This window comes from Cyclopterus lumpus, chromosome 3 (assembly GCF_009769545.1).
Source record: "Cyclopterus lumpus isolate fCycLum1 chromosome 3, fCycLum1.pri, whole genome shotgun sequence".
In the NCBI taxonomy this organism is placed as follows: domain Eukaryota; kingdom Metazoa; phylum Chordata; class Actinopteri; order Perciformes; family Cyclopteridae; genus Cyclopterus; species Cyclopterus lumpus.
This window is the reverse complement of record NC_046968.1, coordinates 16,935,005-16,952,562: the sequence shown is the minus strand read 5'-3', so window position 1 is coordinate 16,952,562 and position 17,558 is coordinate 16,935,005. Positions and strand designations below refer to the sequence as shown.

At 40.5% G+C, this 17,558-nt stretch overlaps 1 protein-coding gene across 1 annotated transcript in view; it reads left to right on the top strand.

The window, feature by feature from the left end:
• kiaa1549lb (KIAA1549-like b) overlaps positions 1–17,558 on the top strand; it is a 49,492-nt gene that overhangs the window by 28,634 nt on the left and 3,300 nt on the right. The window contains exons 7-17 of the mRNA XM_034563553.1: positions 749–917; positions 5,190–5,249; positions 5,695–5,846; positions 6,331–6,502; positions 7,008–7,171; positions 7,481–7,516; positions 9,350–9,540; positions 12,420–12,550; positions 13,443–13,567; positions 14,111–14,340; positions 15,399–15,531. Coding sequence (XP_034419444.1) covers positions 749–917; positions 5,190–5,249; positions 5,695–5,846; positions 6,331–6,502; positions 7,008–7,171; positions 7,481–7,516; positions 9,350–9,540; positions 12,420–12,550; positions 13,443–13,567; positions 14,111–14,340; positions 15,399–15,531 — 1,563 coding nt within the window. The remainder of the gene's footprint in view (positions 1–748; positions 918–5,189; positions 5,250–5,694; positions 5,847–6,330; positions 6,503–7,007; positions 7,172–7,480; positions 7,517–9,349; positions 9,541–12,419; positions 12,551–13,442; positions 13,568–14,110; positions 14,341–15,398; positions 15,532–17,558) is intronic.

Sequence of the window (17,558 nt, the reverse complement as noted above, 5' to 3'; positions counted from 1 at the left end):
GTACTGTAGTGTCATAGTCGTGGAGCACTTTATATATGTCCGCTTACTGTTACAGTGGTAATGCTGTGATTTGTACCATAATGCCAGTGTTGAAACTTGTGTAGCGTTAAGGTGTTCATTGTACCTCAATAGATCAAAACAATCCGAGTCTGACTTTTGATATAGATCTGATGTAACCTTTTTTTGGACAATGACGTGTCTACAGAACCATCCAGCCACCCAACTAGAAGTTAAGCTAGATGGGGAATACTTGAGTTTGTTAAATATATGCAAGTTCAACAGTTTTGTCCCCTATTACATATCAATATTATCATGTGGTTTTGGTGATTTGGCAGCAACAAATAGATACAAACTCTGTGCATTTTATTCAAAATTGACAGGCAAATTAATAATGTTCAAGGAGGCAATGTTGGTATTCATTTTAATGAGCCGCAACATTAAAGTGCACCCTATATTAATGCTAATTTGACAATTATGCATGGTGGAAAAAATTAACACTCCAATATCTTTGCACTCTTTTAATGCCTCGCCAATTTTTCATCCGTTGTGTTTCTTGAGGATTTTCCTATTTGTTGAGCCAAGAAAACAACAACTATTTCATTTTGTTTGATAAGATGTGTGCTAATCTTTTATTACACATTACACATTACAGTAATGTAATCCCAAGCATTGTATGTATTCATGCTTATGTATGTCTGTATCATTTTCTGACTCTAAACCTGAACTCTTCCTGTTCTTTCCCTCCCAGATGCTGAATGTGTCCCAGGCAGCAGGTTCTCCTGCTGTGTCATTGGACTACACTGTGAGAAATGGGACTGTCTATCTTAATGGCACCACTGCCTCAAACCTCCTTGGTCAGCTGTCAGCTGAGCTGGTGGGCTACTTCCTCTTCTATCCACCACTTATGATTGCTGAGCGTAAGTTACAATTTGTACTCAAAAATACGTCTGTTAGTCAGGAGTAATTCAACATCCATACGAGAAGACATCAGAAGTAGTTCTCGTGTTCTCTTGGGATTGATTTGTTCTCCAAAAATAAATTAGATTCAACAACAAAAAACCAAGTGCTCTGCTTTTACTTGTTTTTTCTTTATGTTGAAACCTACAAAGAGGTTCTATATACACTTTTCAGACTGTGTCTCACGAAGCATGTTGTTCTCATATTTTTTTTGTTGTTGATACTATATTGAGTGACTACACTAGTAGAAACCAAGACTGAATTTAACCGTAGAAGCTGGTTGATTTAATGTAGTGAAAGTCGTGGTTTTCTGAGCATTGTTTTGCATTCACAGGGACCGGTTTATCTCAGAAGGTCTATCTAGACGATGGTAGAACTCAGGATCATCACTAAGCCTGACTGACATCCAGATCCTCAGTAATTGGTCGTTTGGGACTGTTCTTCTGCTTTTACGATCAATGTTGTTTTTTAATGATTGAGTCACTTAAAGATAGTTAGATGCAAGGACACAACTAAGCCCATGCCTTTCATTTTTGCCTTCTTTTGAGGGCATACTCAGCCAAGTGCTCCATCTTTGTGAGAGTTGTGCTCAGAGAAAAACAAATGAAGAGTGACAGGGAATCAGCGGGAGTCCAAACAGCAATCTTAGTAGAGTCCCAATGTGTAGCTTCTTTCGAATGTAAACTGCTCAACAGAGAGAGATATAGCAGATTCAGAACTCTGAGATATAATTGAGACATCACCTTTATGGAACTTCATTGATCCCTGAAGGAGAGATTCAATGTATTGTTTGACCTTGTTTGCAGTACATTAAAAAATATAGATTCAGCAAAGAAAAACAATCCGCCTAGCGCTGATATAGGCATTTAAGCTCCTTTAACACGCACAGTTTCACACCAGTATACCGCAACGCATTTATTTTGATCAACACAAGTCTATTTTCTTTCATTTTACACTTCTAACTGCAGTGATTTTGTTTTGGTGCTGCCAAAACGCAGAGGACCTACAATGCAATGTGCCTAAACGTATACTTTGTAGACACTGACAGAGGACTGAACTGCTTCTCTTCTAATGTGCTGCTCACACTTCGCAACATCAGTAGCATCTTAACATTAAACATTTGACATATGGGAAACATTGTCCATCAACTTTGACTATGCTGGAGCATCAAGCGTCATTGTAAACATAGATTCCCCCTCCTCTCGTCCCACCAGAGTCCTGCACTTTAAAGTGCAGCCTGATCTGGGATGCAACGACGGAGTCAGGTCTCTGTAAAGATGTGTGGCACAACAGTCTCCAGTTTTAGATGGCGTTTGGTCCGGCTTGTCTGGCTGACTGGTTGGAAGATGCTGTAGGCGTTGATTGTCTCAAGATCATCATGTTTCCTTTTCTGATGATGAGTATATCTCTGTAATATAGGTTATCAATAAACATGCTACAACGGAGGCTGATGGGAATGCCATTAGTTCTCCAGACTCATATACTGTATATATGTGCAAAAGGAGCATCAGTGTCTCACCTTAAGTAATCTCTGCCTTACCAAGCTCAAGGAGGTCTGGTGAAAATCTATATAAAGACATATTGTTCAAGCGGACTTTGAAAATCTAGAGGCAGGCACTGAAATGGTCCATGCCTGGAAATTACACCCCTGGTTAGGCTTCGGTTCATGCCAAAATAAGTCTCACTTGCTTCATTGTAATGGCTCCAGCGCTTACATTTATCCAGACTTTGGTCCGTTTAACAAGACAGAGCTTTGGATCCTGCTCAGGTTCATAGCAGAGTTGATGCTTGAGTCAGGAATGAAGTCAGGGGCTTCATTGTATTACCATCTAGCTGTGTCCAATCAAAGCACCTTTTTTTTCTTTCTTTTTCTTCTTTGATGAGGCCAGTGGGGAAATGGGCTACAGATCTTCTCTGACTTCCAAGAATGTACCAGGCTGGACCATATTTAGAAGAATTGTGAACCACATTTTATGTTCAGTCATTGGCTGTTAAGATTGGAGTACATTAGATAAAGTCTGTATTGGAAAGACACATTGTTTTCCAATCCAGGGGCTGGACTGTGCTTCCCTCCTCAATTAGACGTTGAACTACAAAGAGACCAAAACGAATGTTGTGTCAGTGCACTCTAATACCCTGTGAACTGGTATTAGAGATAAATGGATGTCCAGGCTACTTACAAGATCAAACAGTGGAGATCTGTGCCTCGCCACCATTATTTACCTCCTGCAGTGCTTTTTCACTTGTCCAAATGTGATCTATTTTAATGTGACCGATGACCAGCTGAACCAAATACCTGGTAGATAAAACTGGGTCATGTAATATTTCATGACTTCACGAGTTTATGTGGGCAACCTCAATGACCTATCACATAATCAACCAGCCTGCAATGGATTATGGGATACTGAGGGCCACAGCAGATACAGCTATACGATTTACAATATAAAGGTTGTCTTCCTCTTTCCGGGGTTGCATCCCTTAAATCCAATCTTCGAAGGATGCAGCTTCTGAATTTGCCTAGAATCGTCCAGCTCTGATTTGTGTCCGACAACTATACGGTTCTGCTCCATAGACTCATGCAAATGTATCAGGCTGATTTTGTGGATTTTGGCACAGGTTGTGCATCATCACTGTCACTGAGGGCAGTTTAGATTTGCAAGCATTACATTAAAACTCTCGTTGTGTTGCCATTGCATTTAGTTAGAAAGTGTTAGTTACCCACGGGCAGGATGATGCAGTTAAGGAACAGAGAAAGAGAGGCAGCCAACTAAATACCAAGAGAGCATACATTGCCACAGATAAAAATCCAGGAAGTCCGCAGAGTAAAAGAATGAGTGTGTGAGAGTGATTTTGCTCTGTTTGTTTAGCATGCTCGCCATTAGTGGTATTACACTGTTCACAGGAGGTGTGAGCATATGCTGACAGTGGCTGCCGCCTCACTTCAAAAGCAATTACTGCAGTAAAAAATTAATAGTGGGGGATTCTCATACCACCTTGGGCTTTGCGCTGACAGAAAAGGCCAGGGATCTCACACCACTCTGCAGTGTCTGTCTGTAACACAGAGGACTGTGTTGTTCCTGTGGCGCTTGTGTAGGTTGGACGGCTGCACTCAGCTGTTTTACTCCCTCTCTGGTCTTCAACAATTTCTCTCAAGTGGAATATTAGTGGAGCTGTTTGCAAAATGTTTTATGTCATTAGACCATAATACTCATGCAGAACTATAACCGCTGATGTAAAATATGCAATATACTTTTATTAATAGCTTTCTGTCTTGGAATTGTCCATGTTGTCCTCCTTTAGGAATGACTTATGAATGCTGGACAAATGTATCTCCCAGGTTCTCGTCACACAACAGCACAGGCTCATGTAAAACCTCCTCGCCGACTAATATTCCACTTATGGAGAGACAATGTTGACAGCCCCGCAGCCCTCTCCATAAGCAATGCTGAAGTCCTTACTGTTCCTTTCACTCTGCTCCCCCAGCACCCCTCTCTCCTGTCATGCCTGAGTGTACATTTCTGTAGTAAGCCTGCTTTTACAGGCCAGTGGTACAGCCTTCGCCCCCAGCCTCCAGCACAAGAGCTTAATTAGGCAGGACATAGATGTAAAAAAGAGAGACAACCAGAGTTCAGACAGCTGAAATATGTCTTTGCTTCTGTATTTGTCTGACATGTAGTGGTAATGAGGATTTAAACTCAGATTTCAACCACACCAAACTGTTCCCCCTCTCCACAAGGAAGTTCAGATGCTTTTATACATTTAGCCCAGGTTTATGAGCACTGATTAGTCATATAACACATTTCTGGCATTGATAACAGTTGTAGCGGTGGAAATAAAATGATTGTTCTTGATGTTCTCTTTGTATTTTTTGAGACTGATTGCGGTGACTGATAGAAAGGCTGCAGCTCTTTGTTGACATGCTTCTTAAAATTTGAAAAGACATATGTAAACAAAACTGAAGTGTGAGAAGAGAATCCTGGATTTGGAATACATTGTGCTTTCAGTTTGCAGTTTCATTTTTTTTTTTTCAATTTCACTTTGTAACAATATGTTTTTTATGATATTCTCTCGCTACAATACAAATAAAACAATTTCATTTGAATATTGAATGAAAATTTCTCCAGACAATATAATTCAAGGAAATATAACAGTTTTGTGAGGATTGGAAGTCAAGTTTTAAGTCATGGAGATTAATTATCAGGGAAACATTATTATGTTTTATGTCCTTGCAGCACTGGAGTATCACAATCTGAACACCTCCATTGCTACGAGAGACCTCTGGGTTATTACAGGTAGGTGCATCATTGTTTCTTGTTTTTTTACTTCATAATAATAAACACAACTTCTTCTGGGGAAACTTATGTGTGTTATGTTGTATGATGCACACATTGTAATGCTGCAGTTAGTCGTTAGTTTATCAAGTTGTTCTGGCTTATAACAACTTGTCATCAGACACAGAACAACATGAGCGTCCCATAAGGCTCTTACAGCCTATTGTAGAGCTACTGCTTAGTTGGATGGCATAGGTGACATGTACCTATTATTTTACATTAAATGGGGACCATATACTAGAATATGAAAACGGAGGATGCTCAAATGGGTTTTCGTCTCACACACGCACATCTTCTAATTTTGCCTCCAGCTTTTCTTTCCTTGTATGACTCTTTCCTCCCAGACAATGTATGTTCTCTCTTAACAACCATATGGCCATCCTCTTTCTTTTGTATATGTTTGCAGTGATCCAGGATGTGGATAACGCCAGCCTGGAGGGACAGTACCAAAGCTTTGCCAGTCTAATGGAGCAGCGGCTGGCAGAGCTGTTTGTGTTGGCAGGTCAGCAGGGCACTCGTTTCAGACGAGCCACGGCTGTAGGCAGCTACACTGTTCAGGTAAGAAACTGGCACGGCAGTCCATGAGGAATGCCAAGTCTAACTTTCTCTGGAAGACCAAATAGTCTGCGATGCTAAAGGTTAAAGAGTGAAAACAGGAAATCAATCTTTTTCATTCTTTGCCCGAGCGCCCTGGCTTGTTCATCAGAAGTCTAATGAACGCATTCATCCAATAGTTTTGTTGGCTTATTTCTTACAGTATACATATTTCATGAGATCTGCACACACTTGCATGATTACTTTTGGTCAGCCCTTCTTAATTAGGGAGCTTCTCAGCTCATTATCTGCTAATTGCTCATCAAAACAAGCCAGAGAGTGAATGTTTTACTAAACAAGTGCTCTCTTCGGTCCATGTAGCTTTTCCTCTCATGAGACTCCACTCCTAAATGCACAGTTTTGCTTTTGTTTTCTGAAATGTAAGCCTCTTCATAACAATGAAAGTAGTCATTCAATAACAGCTGATATTGACTTCTTATCTAATCAGATGGTGAGTATCCGTAAGTTGTCAGTGTTGAAGAATCCAGCAGAGATGACCTACTATGTCCAGCACAATGGCGTTCCTTTATCGGGCACGTCAGCTGCCAAGGCCCTGAACACAGTGGATTCTCAGACAATGGCGCTCACCCTGGGCTACTTTGTCCAGCTGCAAGCAGAACGTAAGCACTGAATCCTTCCAGCATTTCACAAGGAGGCAAATAGACAACAATGACAGACAGACATGCAAATAAAACACATGACCGGGGTGAGGGCAGAAGAAGAAAACGTTGAGAACGCTCTTTGCTCTCTGATCTCTCGAAGTGCTCGAGGCAGGACCCTGTTTGTTTGGGCTGCAGTCTGCTCGCTGCTAAGAGAAAGGGAGAGAGGGAGAAAGGGGCGAGACAGAGCTGCTCAGGAGAGAGGGAGGGAAAGAAAGAGGGTGTGCCGCATTCTCTTATAGATGATTGCCTACAATAGCTGGATCAGGCGCATGTATATCAGGTTGAGTTGTTTGCAGTGTCACTAATGTGTGTGTGCATGTGCATGTGTGTGACAGATGCTTCTGCGTCTATTATCAGGACAATTGTGCTGTGTATTATACTTCCAAATGGATTAACTGTTATCATGTAGTGTTACTGGATATGTAATGAAGTGATGATGGTGAGAAAGTATTTCTGTTTTCAGCTGTGGTCAAGAACCCTCCTAATAACCTTTGGATAATCGCTGCAGTGTTGGCTCCCATCGCCGTAGTAACACTCATTATCATCATCATCACAGCTGTGCTGTGCCGGAAGAATAAAAATGACTTTAAAGCTGATGCCATCGGCAACCTAAATCCCCGAGCTAAGGTATGTTGCTAATATGAAGGTCTTATTACCTATTAACTTGTGCTTAACAATTATAACAGGGACCTTAAAATAAAGGGGGAAGGATGTTATAGCTCCAGTGTGAAAACTGTGGTTCCGTATGTGTCAGTGAGTGATGAAGATCTGCTATGATGAATGTGCAAATGACCTTTGTATACATCATTTGTGTTGTATTATTTTGTTGTGTTGTATTCTGTTTTTTTCTACATAATGCCATCTGTGTGACATGTATTAACGCATTGGTAGAATCCTGAAACACACACTGTTTAAAACATTTTCTTTTCTTTTCAGATGGCATATCGGAGAGATGTGGGCTATTTTCACCAGGTATCTCCCTTTCTGTATTTCTTGTCATTACCGGTCTGTGTTTTCATCTTCAGGGTTTAACTGTGCCAACAGTGGGATTTGAACATGATTCTGGGCAGACATCACCTATGATACATTTCAATAAATCCTGCTGTGCCGATGGAAACTAAGGAGTAACAAACCTTTCACAATGAGATTTCCTTGGCTGAAAGGCTAGTGTGGCCTATCTTCCTGTAGCAGACACATATAGAAAGTAAAGCCTTTCTTTGGATCCAGTTTGCTCAGTAACTAAAGGTGCTATTGTAGCTGGCCTCAAAAGTGGAAACTCTAACAAGGGTGTGTGAAAGTGTTTGGTTTACAGACAGTGAATGTAATATAGACGAGGCAATGCAAGAGCCTCATTTACATTTTTAGCAGTTACTCTTTGAAAACTATCTTTGAGCATCTCAATAATTTCTCCTTAGCTTTTACTTATTGGGAAGAATTGGCTAGATTTTTGCCTATAATCTGAAGGTTTGTCAGAAGCAACCCAATCATATGTTATATATAATTAAATGACCCTTAAAAATGAAATTAAGATTTTAGATTTTGTGTAGTAATAACTGCTCAGAAAGTATCACTGAAGTGGCTTACACAGCTTAATATAGAAGATTGTAATACTTTCTCTCAAATTAAATGCCATAAATAAAGGATGTGCCAAGTGTTATACTTTGCATTTCCCCTTATCTATATTGATGTCTAACAGTGCACAGAACGGCTGGGTAGAAAAAAACAACAACAGGTTGAGAGAACTTTGATTCGGACATTGTGATGAAATCCTTGATGCAATAATGGTGGAAACTGTTTTCAATCTACAAATAACAGACAAGTGACGGTCCACACAAACTCATTCTGCTTTAAAAACAATCTCCATTATAACCATTCTCTGTAAAGCTTAGCCGTTTGCTATCTGGAGACTACTATAAGAGAGAGGATGTTCTTCAGTCGGGGGAGCATCACATATTGATTTTGCACCATGGCCTATCTGCACTGAGGTTGTGATGTATGTCTGACAATTTATGACACTGCAATGAGAGTGGCCTTAAATGTTTCATTGTGTGTGTGTGTATTATGACTGTGTCTCAGTGGTGGGCAGGGTTGTCCTTCAATCAGAAGGCTAGCGGAGCCGGGGATAGCTTTCTGATTGAAGGACCCATGTCGATATCTCATTGGGCAAGACACTTAACCCCAAATGGCTCCCGTAGCTGTGCCTATGGAGTATGAATGTGTGTATGAATGTGTGTATGAATGTGTGTTACTCCTGGTGGGCAAGTGGTACCTTAGCCACTGCCATCAGTGTATACATGGATGTGAATGGGTGAATGATGACAAGTATTGTTAAAGTGCTTTGAGTCATCAGAAGACTAGAAAAGCATTATATAAGTACAGGGCCATTTATTAGTTTGGGGGTTTTAACTCCTTTGGCCTTTTCGGTACACTCACTGTAACACTTTGACTCGTCTTCCATCTTCTTCTTCCTCCCTCTTATCCTCAAATGTTTAACTTCACTACAATATTTCTGTGACAGTCTGTAGATCTTATCTTGTCATCACCCACTGCGAGTTATTTATTTGACAAGAATTTGGATGAAAATGACAGCCTGTGTTGAATCTGTGCTTATCTATTTAAAGGCACAGTAGAGCAGTTTGAGCTATTTTGAGACGTCTGTCTCCGTAACCCTTCTGGTTGGCAAATGTAGATGTCTTTGTTTCTCCTCTCAACTTTATTGCACTGCAGGTATGTGAATATAAATTAATCTTAGATAAAACTGTCTCCTTTGTCTTTCTCTATTTTTACTCAACACTTCTTCATCAGCCGGTCCAGGGTTTTGACTATGCCAAGCAGCACTTGGGCCAACAGGGAGGAGATGAGGAGACCCTGCCTGCCAGTCAGGATACCTTAGAAATGTCTCTACAGATCCGGGACACACCACTTTCACTAGAAAAGGCCTTGCAGCAAGACGGAACTGCCAACAAGAAAAGCCTCAGCTCTGACAAACACAAGAGGTATCATTTTATCTACACATACTGACTTTTTCATGTTGGAATTTGTGTCGCCAAAACGTTCAAAATTGTGAACTTAACTAACCACAACACATTTCATATTTTAAGGGACAAAATACTTAAATGGAGATCAAAAATACAATACTGGTAAAAAAAATATCTCGACATTATTTCGATGATGTTGGCCTCAGAATAAAGATTAAATGTGAGTATCTGGATGTACGAGTGAAGCAATAACATTATGATATTCAGTCAAACAGAGGCTGTGATTAGTTCTATTTTGGTGGGAAGATGTCTGCATGTTCTCCCTGTGTCAGCGGGGATTGTCTTTCCAAAGATGGGTCAATTGGATGTGCGCGTGAATGGTGGTCTGTCTCTGTATATCAGCCCTCCGAGAGTCTGGCGACCTTTACAGGGTGTATAATGTCAGCTGGGATTGGCTCCAGCCCCCTGCGACACTAAACACGATTACGATTACGGATAATGCTATCAAGGATGCAAAACACATTAAAACACAAGGAGACAGTTTGAATACATACTGTATGTGCATTTGTGTGTGTGTGTGTGTGTGTGTGTGTGTATGTGTGTGTGTTTACTTGTGCACACGGAGAGTTCCATTGCAAATATCACCCAAAAGTAGATTTGTTTTCAAAGTTAGCATACTGAAACTAATGGTTGAAAGGAAATTTGTATTTGCCTCATTTTATGTGTAAGAAAAATATATATACTATAATAATACTGCAGGCATTGTGCATAATTAGGATAAACAATTTTTTTTTACATATCTGTAAAAAACAATTGTTGCTTGAAGATGTGCTGTGCACTACTGAATGTAAAACGGTCTATTCTATGAACGATGATACACAACAATTTTCATCTCTTTAATGGTCCACATATCATTAGCTATCATCTACTAGCTATTTAAGACAACATTCATAATAATAAAGAGCACCAAGCAGCTAACTGGGAAGCTGCGAACATCTGAATATAAATAATCCCAACATTCATTTTCTAACCTGGCATCATTGTTCCCTTTCATAACATTATCTTCTGCAATGCTTGAGATTTGAATGGATTCATGAATAAAAGATTTTAGAAAACTTAAATCCTTTAACGTGAGGGTGGCACAGAGGTAAAGCCATGTTTTTACTGAAATCAAAAGTATTTATCCTCAGCAATTAGGATATCTCAACCTCAGTTTACCAGGCTCAGCTAAGATTTTCATGCTCAGTTGTCATGAGTCATTTCAAAGTTTATCCTTCAGGCAAACATCCTCCCAAATAGCAGTACATGCTTACTGTGTGTGTGTGTGTGTGTGTGTGTGTTATCCCAACAATTGCACCACTGCTCCGTCAGAAAGCTCTCGGGTCGCATAGAGAGAGGCAGGACGATAAAACTCCAGCCCTATTGTTTGTCCTCATTCTACCCTGATGCTGAGTGATAGGCGGTAATTAACAGAGCTCTCTGTGAGCAGGTGAAATGGACCATTTTCCTTATCTGACAGTCAGTAGCGCTGTTTCAAGAATGAATTGCCATGTTAAATCATGCTAAATTATTCGAGGAACGCAAAAGGGCGTACTTTTTTAAAGCCATGTTGGATAATGAGATCAAATTAAATGTATGTGACAGAAGAGGAAATCTTTATACTGGAGGTCCTGCAGTAATGATTTTGCAGAGCCCCGAGGCAGCAACAGTTTTTTAATGTGTTATTCATCAAACTGTTGGTCCTAAAGGTTCTCTTCTTGTTATGAGATCAAGTCTCAAGTCATCATTCATTCGTTTATCCGGTTTTCAACCAGCCATGTGCTATTATCCCAGGACACAGCAGGCGTGTTCTTTTTCCCCTGATCTTTCAGAAAGCACACAGAGAGTAACATCGTAAATGAAAAACAAGTTGGAAGTTAGATATTTGGCAACATAGTATGTAGTACAAGCAAATCATTTAATCTGGTGTGGGCTCACAGTTGTTGTTGACATTATAGTGAAGGTGTGACCTCATCCAAAATGCCTGTTGAGTACTGCAGGACAAGCCAATCTTGTGGGATCATGCCGTGAGGTTACATTTTCATAAGTTAGTTTCATTTATCTTCAAAAATATTTAGAAAGGATGACTTATGAATTCAGGGCGAGAATGCTGGTATGCATGTTGGATACAAACACATTTCAAAACATGTATGCAGGTATTCTGTACACAAGCTAGTCTAATTCTGCTTCTTCCTCTCGGAAATCCCTTCAGTTTTACACACAGGTCACACATCTGTTAGACTCTAAACAACAACAACTGGATCAAACATACAATGCTCTGAAAGAGCCAACGTAAATGTAGCATTCTGTACACCTCAATTAATTATTACCCGTAACACGTCTTTGGCTGGAGCCAATGCAGCTAGCACTCTGCAGCGCTGCCTCAACGAGTGCAGGGAGGGCAGCCGCTGTTCCTCTGTCTCATTCTGTTATCATTTTTAACAGACAATTAGGGGATAGACCACGGTGCTTTGATGTCACTGTCAGCCTTGTGGTCCTCTGAGCCGCTGCTTGATCAGCTCTAATTCCAACTACAGTACAGCTTTTGAAGCTAGTGAAACAAAAATTGGATAAAGAAATTGTTTCTCCAATTAATAGTCTTGCTTCACACTAGACATGAACGCATACTGGTTTTGAAACATGCATGACACATACGTAAGAATACAAAATGTAGTAGAGACATATACACATGAACATTTTTTATGAATGAAGACATGCAGGGAAATGTACAAAATACACACATAAATGGGAGGGAGAGGGGAAGGTGAGGTTGTTTAAGGGAGGGATGACATAACCTGGCTGAAAGCCCAGCTTCCGGAGAGCTCACCGCCTTTTTCTGTTGCTATGGTTACTTGCAGCAAATTGCCGAGTGAGGATGGTTCCGTCATCAGCAACAAATCAGAGAAGCTGAATTCCAGCAGGAGCTTGACGGGGCTGAAAGTCACAGCACAGCAGAAACTGACAAAGGAGGAGATGTGCAAGAGGGACGGTGAGAGTCACACAATGATGAAAACACAAATATCTTTTCCTCCAGCTCCTCTGCAGACAAGGTCAGGTGTTTCACAAATGCAGAGAAAGCTCTCCCCATTCTCTGTGTGTGAAGCCTTTCCCATCTTTGTTTATCATGCACACAGGTACCCTAAGAGAAATGCACTGCAGCTATTTTTTTTTACAGCCAGGAATGTATGCACTCAGCAGTAAGCAGAAATGGTATCGATGAATATGCATAAGACAAACCCTCTGCTGACATGATACAGTATGTCAGATTAGTTGATGCTGTGACACTCACTCACACATTCACTAATGAAAGAAAGCAAAAAGATCATATGACGTTAAACGTCTTGTGCACTTCTGAGATGCAAAAGCAGTTTAAGGAAAAGCCGTTCAGCTGTTCAACTATTCACTGTTTCATTCTTGTTCACTGTCACTAAATGTTCCACATGTGTTGGGTGTGAGTTGTTAATGTATATAGCCTACTTGTAAATTGGATCGAACTTGCTAGATTAGGATTTTCTTGATGGATGGATTTGAATAATTCATCAGCTGAGTTAAGGGAAACTAGAATTGAATCCAGTTTGTCTGATGTCGGATAAGAAATGAAAGTGCAAAGTCTGTTCCTTTCATCTATCACAGAGATAAGACATCTCTATCTTTGTGATCTATCCTTTCCGTCCACTACTTAATTTGCTGACACAGACGATGGATGTTTGACATAACTCCACATTGTCAGCCACAGAGAGACATGTTGATAAGAGGGGAGGGGGGGAGCAGATCAGACAGAGAGACAAAGAGGGAGTGTGACAGTGTGTTCCTCATTTGACTGACAGTGCAATGATGTATTTGTAGTCTTTTTGTCAGTGAACTCCCTCTCTGTTCTTCAGATCCATATGACACCTCCTCTGGCTCCCTGCAGCTCATCTCCATAAAGCCAGTGGCGGCTCAGCCTCACTACACACACCCTGCATCCTCTGACCGCAGCCAGGACTCAGCCATCGTCAATGGAGAGGTGATGCACGTGCACAAATCCATTTAGAGCGATACACAGACTTACTTGAGCTTGTGCCATTGTATGATTTCATCTGATGAAGCGCTGACCTCTAATGACCACAAAGGAATCCAATCAGATGTTTAAAAAGTCTCAAAATGGACATTTCCTTGCGGTACTGTAATTATAAGCATATTCATATAGTTTCCTTATTTAACAAATCTAATCTTTTTTTATATATTATAAGCTCCTTCAAGTATTTATCTCCAAAAAAATATATAAAATAGTACAGTAAAGTGACTGTGACTGTATCAATACGCAACTGTAAACAATTTACTCAATAAACAAACAAAGTAATAAACATGGGAAATAACAATAGTTCTGCCTGTGATTACTGTGAACAGTTTCATTTCCAGGGCTTTTTTTTCATGTGAACCCTCTGATCGTTCACATCCCTTTTCAGACTTTGCAGAATTATACCACATGCTGCAAAAAGAACCAGGTGCCTGTTTGTGTTCTGACCTCCTCGTGTTTCATTGCATCCTGCACTTTTTCTCTCTGCAGGTGAACTTGGCTCTGAAGCAGAAGTCAGACATTGAGCACTACAGAAACAAGCTGAGACTGAAGGCTAAGAGGAAGGGCTATTATGACTTCCCCTCCACAGACGGCAGCAGCAGTGGTCGAGCTGTGGTGCAGAGACAGCGGCACGGCCATGAGAGGGCAGCCGGTGAGCATGGCAGACCACTGGAGCCTGATGATGAGCGAGGTTCCACTTATGTCAAGTCTCACAGGAGGTGAGGGGAGAGGGGGAAAAAGCAAGTGGAACCTGGGTTTGGCTGAGGGTAAACACAAGACTGTGAGGATACAATTTGAGCAATCACAAAGAGATGCAAGTGACATGACAGTTCATATTGGTGTGTTGGGTTTCAATCCATGGCCAGTTATCCATCCCGGCCCGCCCCCTTGCTGTGCCTATTTAACGTATAGATATGTAACTCTGTCTCCTCTTATGATGTCATTATCCTGCCTTAATCGGCAGTGAGCGACACCTCAGGCTTTTCTGATTAATATGATCCAAGTTCTGAGCTTCCATAATGGAGATAAGAGGATTGGCATGGTGTTGGATGGTCCTAACTGCTGGTTCTGTCCTGCTTCTGCTTCACAGATGCACATACAAATGGAAAGAGTCTTTGGTTATTAGACTCAGATCAACATATAGCTGCAATAGCTGCCATCAGAGTGGAAAGCAAGATTTGAATGTTGGCACATGTGTTGACTCAGAGTAGCGAAGGGTTGAGAGGGTATTTTTATATCCCACCACGGTGAGCAAGATAAAGATTTAAGCATCTATTTGCTGTTGAACATAGTGTGTGGCTGATCACTTACACCAACATGCTTTGCCTAATTAAGTAATCATTTCAAAGCAGGTTTGCTGAAATGCATCTTGTCCTCTGTCATTGATTGTACATTGTAGTTTTGTTTTACTAGATGCTTTATCAGTATTGAATTTGCTTTGCAACAACTCACGGATATCCTTATACCTGGCATATGGTGTACATTATTATTTAAACTGTTGATTCAGCTCTCTTACTTGATGTCCTTATGAGATATCCCAACATGTTGTGTGTATTTGGTCTGCACAGCAATTTGATGTACCTTTTTTGATAACAGGGAATCAGTCAAATACATTCCCCCACTCTGTTCTCCACCCCCTCCTCTCACACTTTCCTTTCACTGGCACCCTGAAACTATGGCTGAAAAGTAAGAAAGCTGAATTAAAATAATATCAAATTATAATAACTATACCCCAAGTCTGATTTGTATAAAATCCACCCTTCACTCGAATTGACAGGCACTCCCAAGTAGGGCAGCCGGCCTATCGCAGCAGACAGAGTCTGAGCAGTCCCAGTCCTGGAGGAACAGAGATGGACCTGCTTGTTATGAGGGAGAGACCTAGGAGAGGCATCCGCAACAGCGGCTACGATGTGAGTCACATGTCGTCACCAGCTGACCCTGCCTCCCAACAGGATGCAGTTTAACTTCATGTTTACCCATTTAAAAACATAGCACCCACTACTAAGTGATTGACAGAGACCACCTTGTTGGTACTTTTTAAATAATATTAGGTAACATTAGATTAGTTAAGAACTTATTATCAAATATGAAAAATGTGCTAGGTATACTATTCAAATACAACTATATGTATATGTTTGTACCAAATTCAGATGAAAAAAAATGCCATGGTTCTAAATCTAGTATGATGGAATTTAAAAATAGAAAAGATCATTATCAGTCAGAGCTTGTCAGCTCTAAATCTGTGCCTTATTGCCCTATTTAAGTCACTGTGCAGACACTGAGCTAGAAATCAAACATATTCTAGTCAGGTGTGATAAAAAGTATGCAGGGAAGTGGTCCATTCATAATTAAGAGTTAAGATTTATACGGTCCTGTCATTCTGATATGCAATGCGTCTTAGGATGGCTGGTTTATGCCTTTTTTTTTTCATTGTTCCATTAGGGCTCTGTGTATGGCTCTCTCTGTCATGAAGCCAGAATACTATTATGTGAGCTCCTGAGAGTAATCGAGCAGACCGTTTTTCAAAAGTGTTTTCATTCTGAGCTGTCCTTTTGTAAAAAATATGAGCAGAGGTAGAAATATTTCACTGAACTGCCACTGACCTGCCAGACATTTTGACTAGTCACAGCAGAAAAACCACATGTCTGGCTCTGGTATTGTTGTGCTGGCTCATTGGCATGGAGAATAGATACGTTATTACATGGACCCGTGCTTATACTATTGTATACTATGTCTGCTGTGAAAATGTAGTGCATTTGATACAAATGTGTCAGACTCCTGGGATGACATGGTGGTGCCATGAGCAAAAGGCCACATGTTTAAACATGACAAACTTCAGAATGATATTACAGCAGTCTTGATAAATTGCTCTACAAATTGACATTATCCAGACAAATAGTTGTTCCTTGATTCGGACCTCCTATTGTCATGACTCTTGGTCCGTTTGTATATGCTGTAATCTGACTCTGTTAATCCAACTGTTCAGCTCAGTTTAACATATGGCACAATAGCCAGTACAAGCTACAAAGTCCTTTTTCAGAACTCCTGGCCCTGTTGAGTACAATGGGACTAGTGTGGCTGCAGGCCCCATCACTGCAGATGCAAGCCTCTGTCATTCTGTGTTACAGGGCAGGATGATTTATGAGGTGCACTACACTAGGTCTCCTGTGGGTATCCTCTATTCACACAGGAAGTAGGCCAGCCTCAACTTGTATTCATTTATCACTGAATGTAAGGACTGAATAGAATAAGAAGCTGGGAGATGGAGATGGAGAAAGAGAAAGAGTCCAGGTTATGGAAAGATTGAGACTTTTTTAAAATAGTGAGCAAAAAGATGGACAAATGGAATGACATAACAGATAAATAATAAGGGATATGTAATGATTATATATGGGAGACAGAATGGTGTTTATACCCTGTATAATGTAGTGGAGATAAAAAAAGAGAGACAAAAAGGGAATATATAGAATAGCATTAGCACACATATAATAGACCTCCAGCAACTGCTTAAATATTGTTGGACTGCTTATAAGTACAGAATGAACTGCCTGGTTCTGGCTAAACCTACTGTGACCATGCTAGATCAAACTCTTCCAGCTGACTTGTCTTAGAAACTCTGCGCAACATTAAACAGCCTCTTCTAGCTCAGCCATCACTTTGTCAACAACCCACTGAGAGAATGACAGGAGACATTATCAAATGTGTTACTTTCCATGATTCTCAAGGTGCATCTGTTGATATCCTGCTAACTCACTGAGGAGAGGTTTGATATTCTTATTTTGATCCAGGTGTAAATCAGCACATGACTCCCCATGTGGCTGCTGCTCCAGATTTACACACATAAGCCATTACTATAAAACTGCGAGGAAATTTGGGTGCTTTCCTTAAAATATTGTCTTTCTTATTGTATAGAACAAAATGGCTTATACTGTTTCTA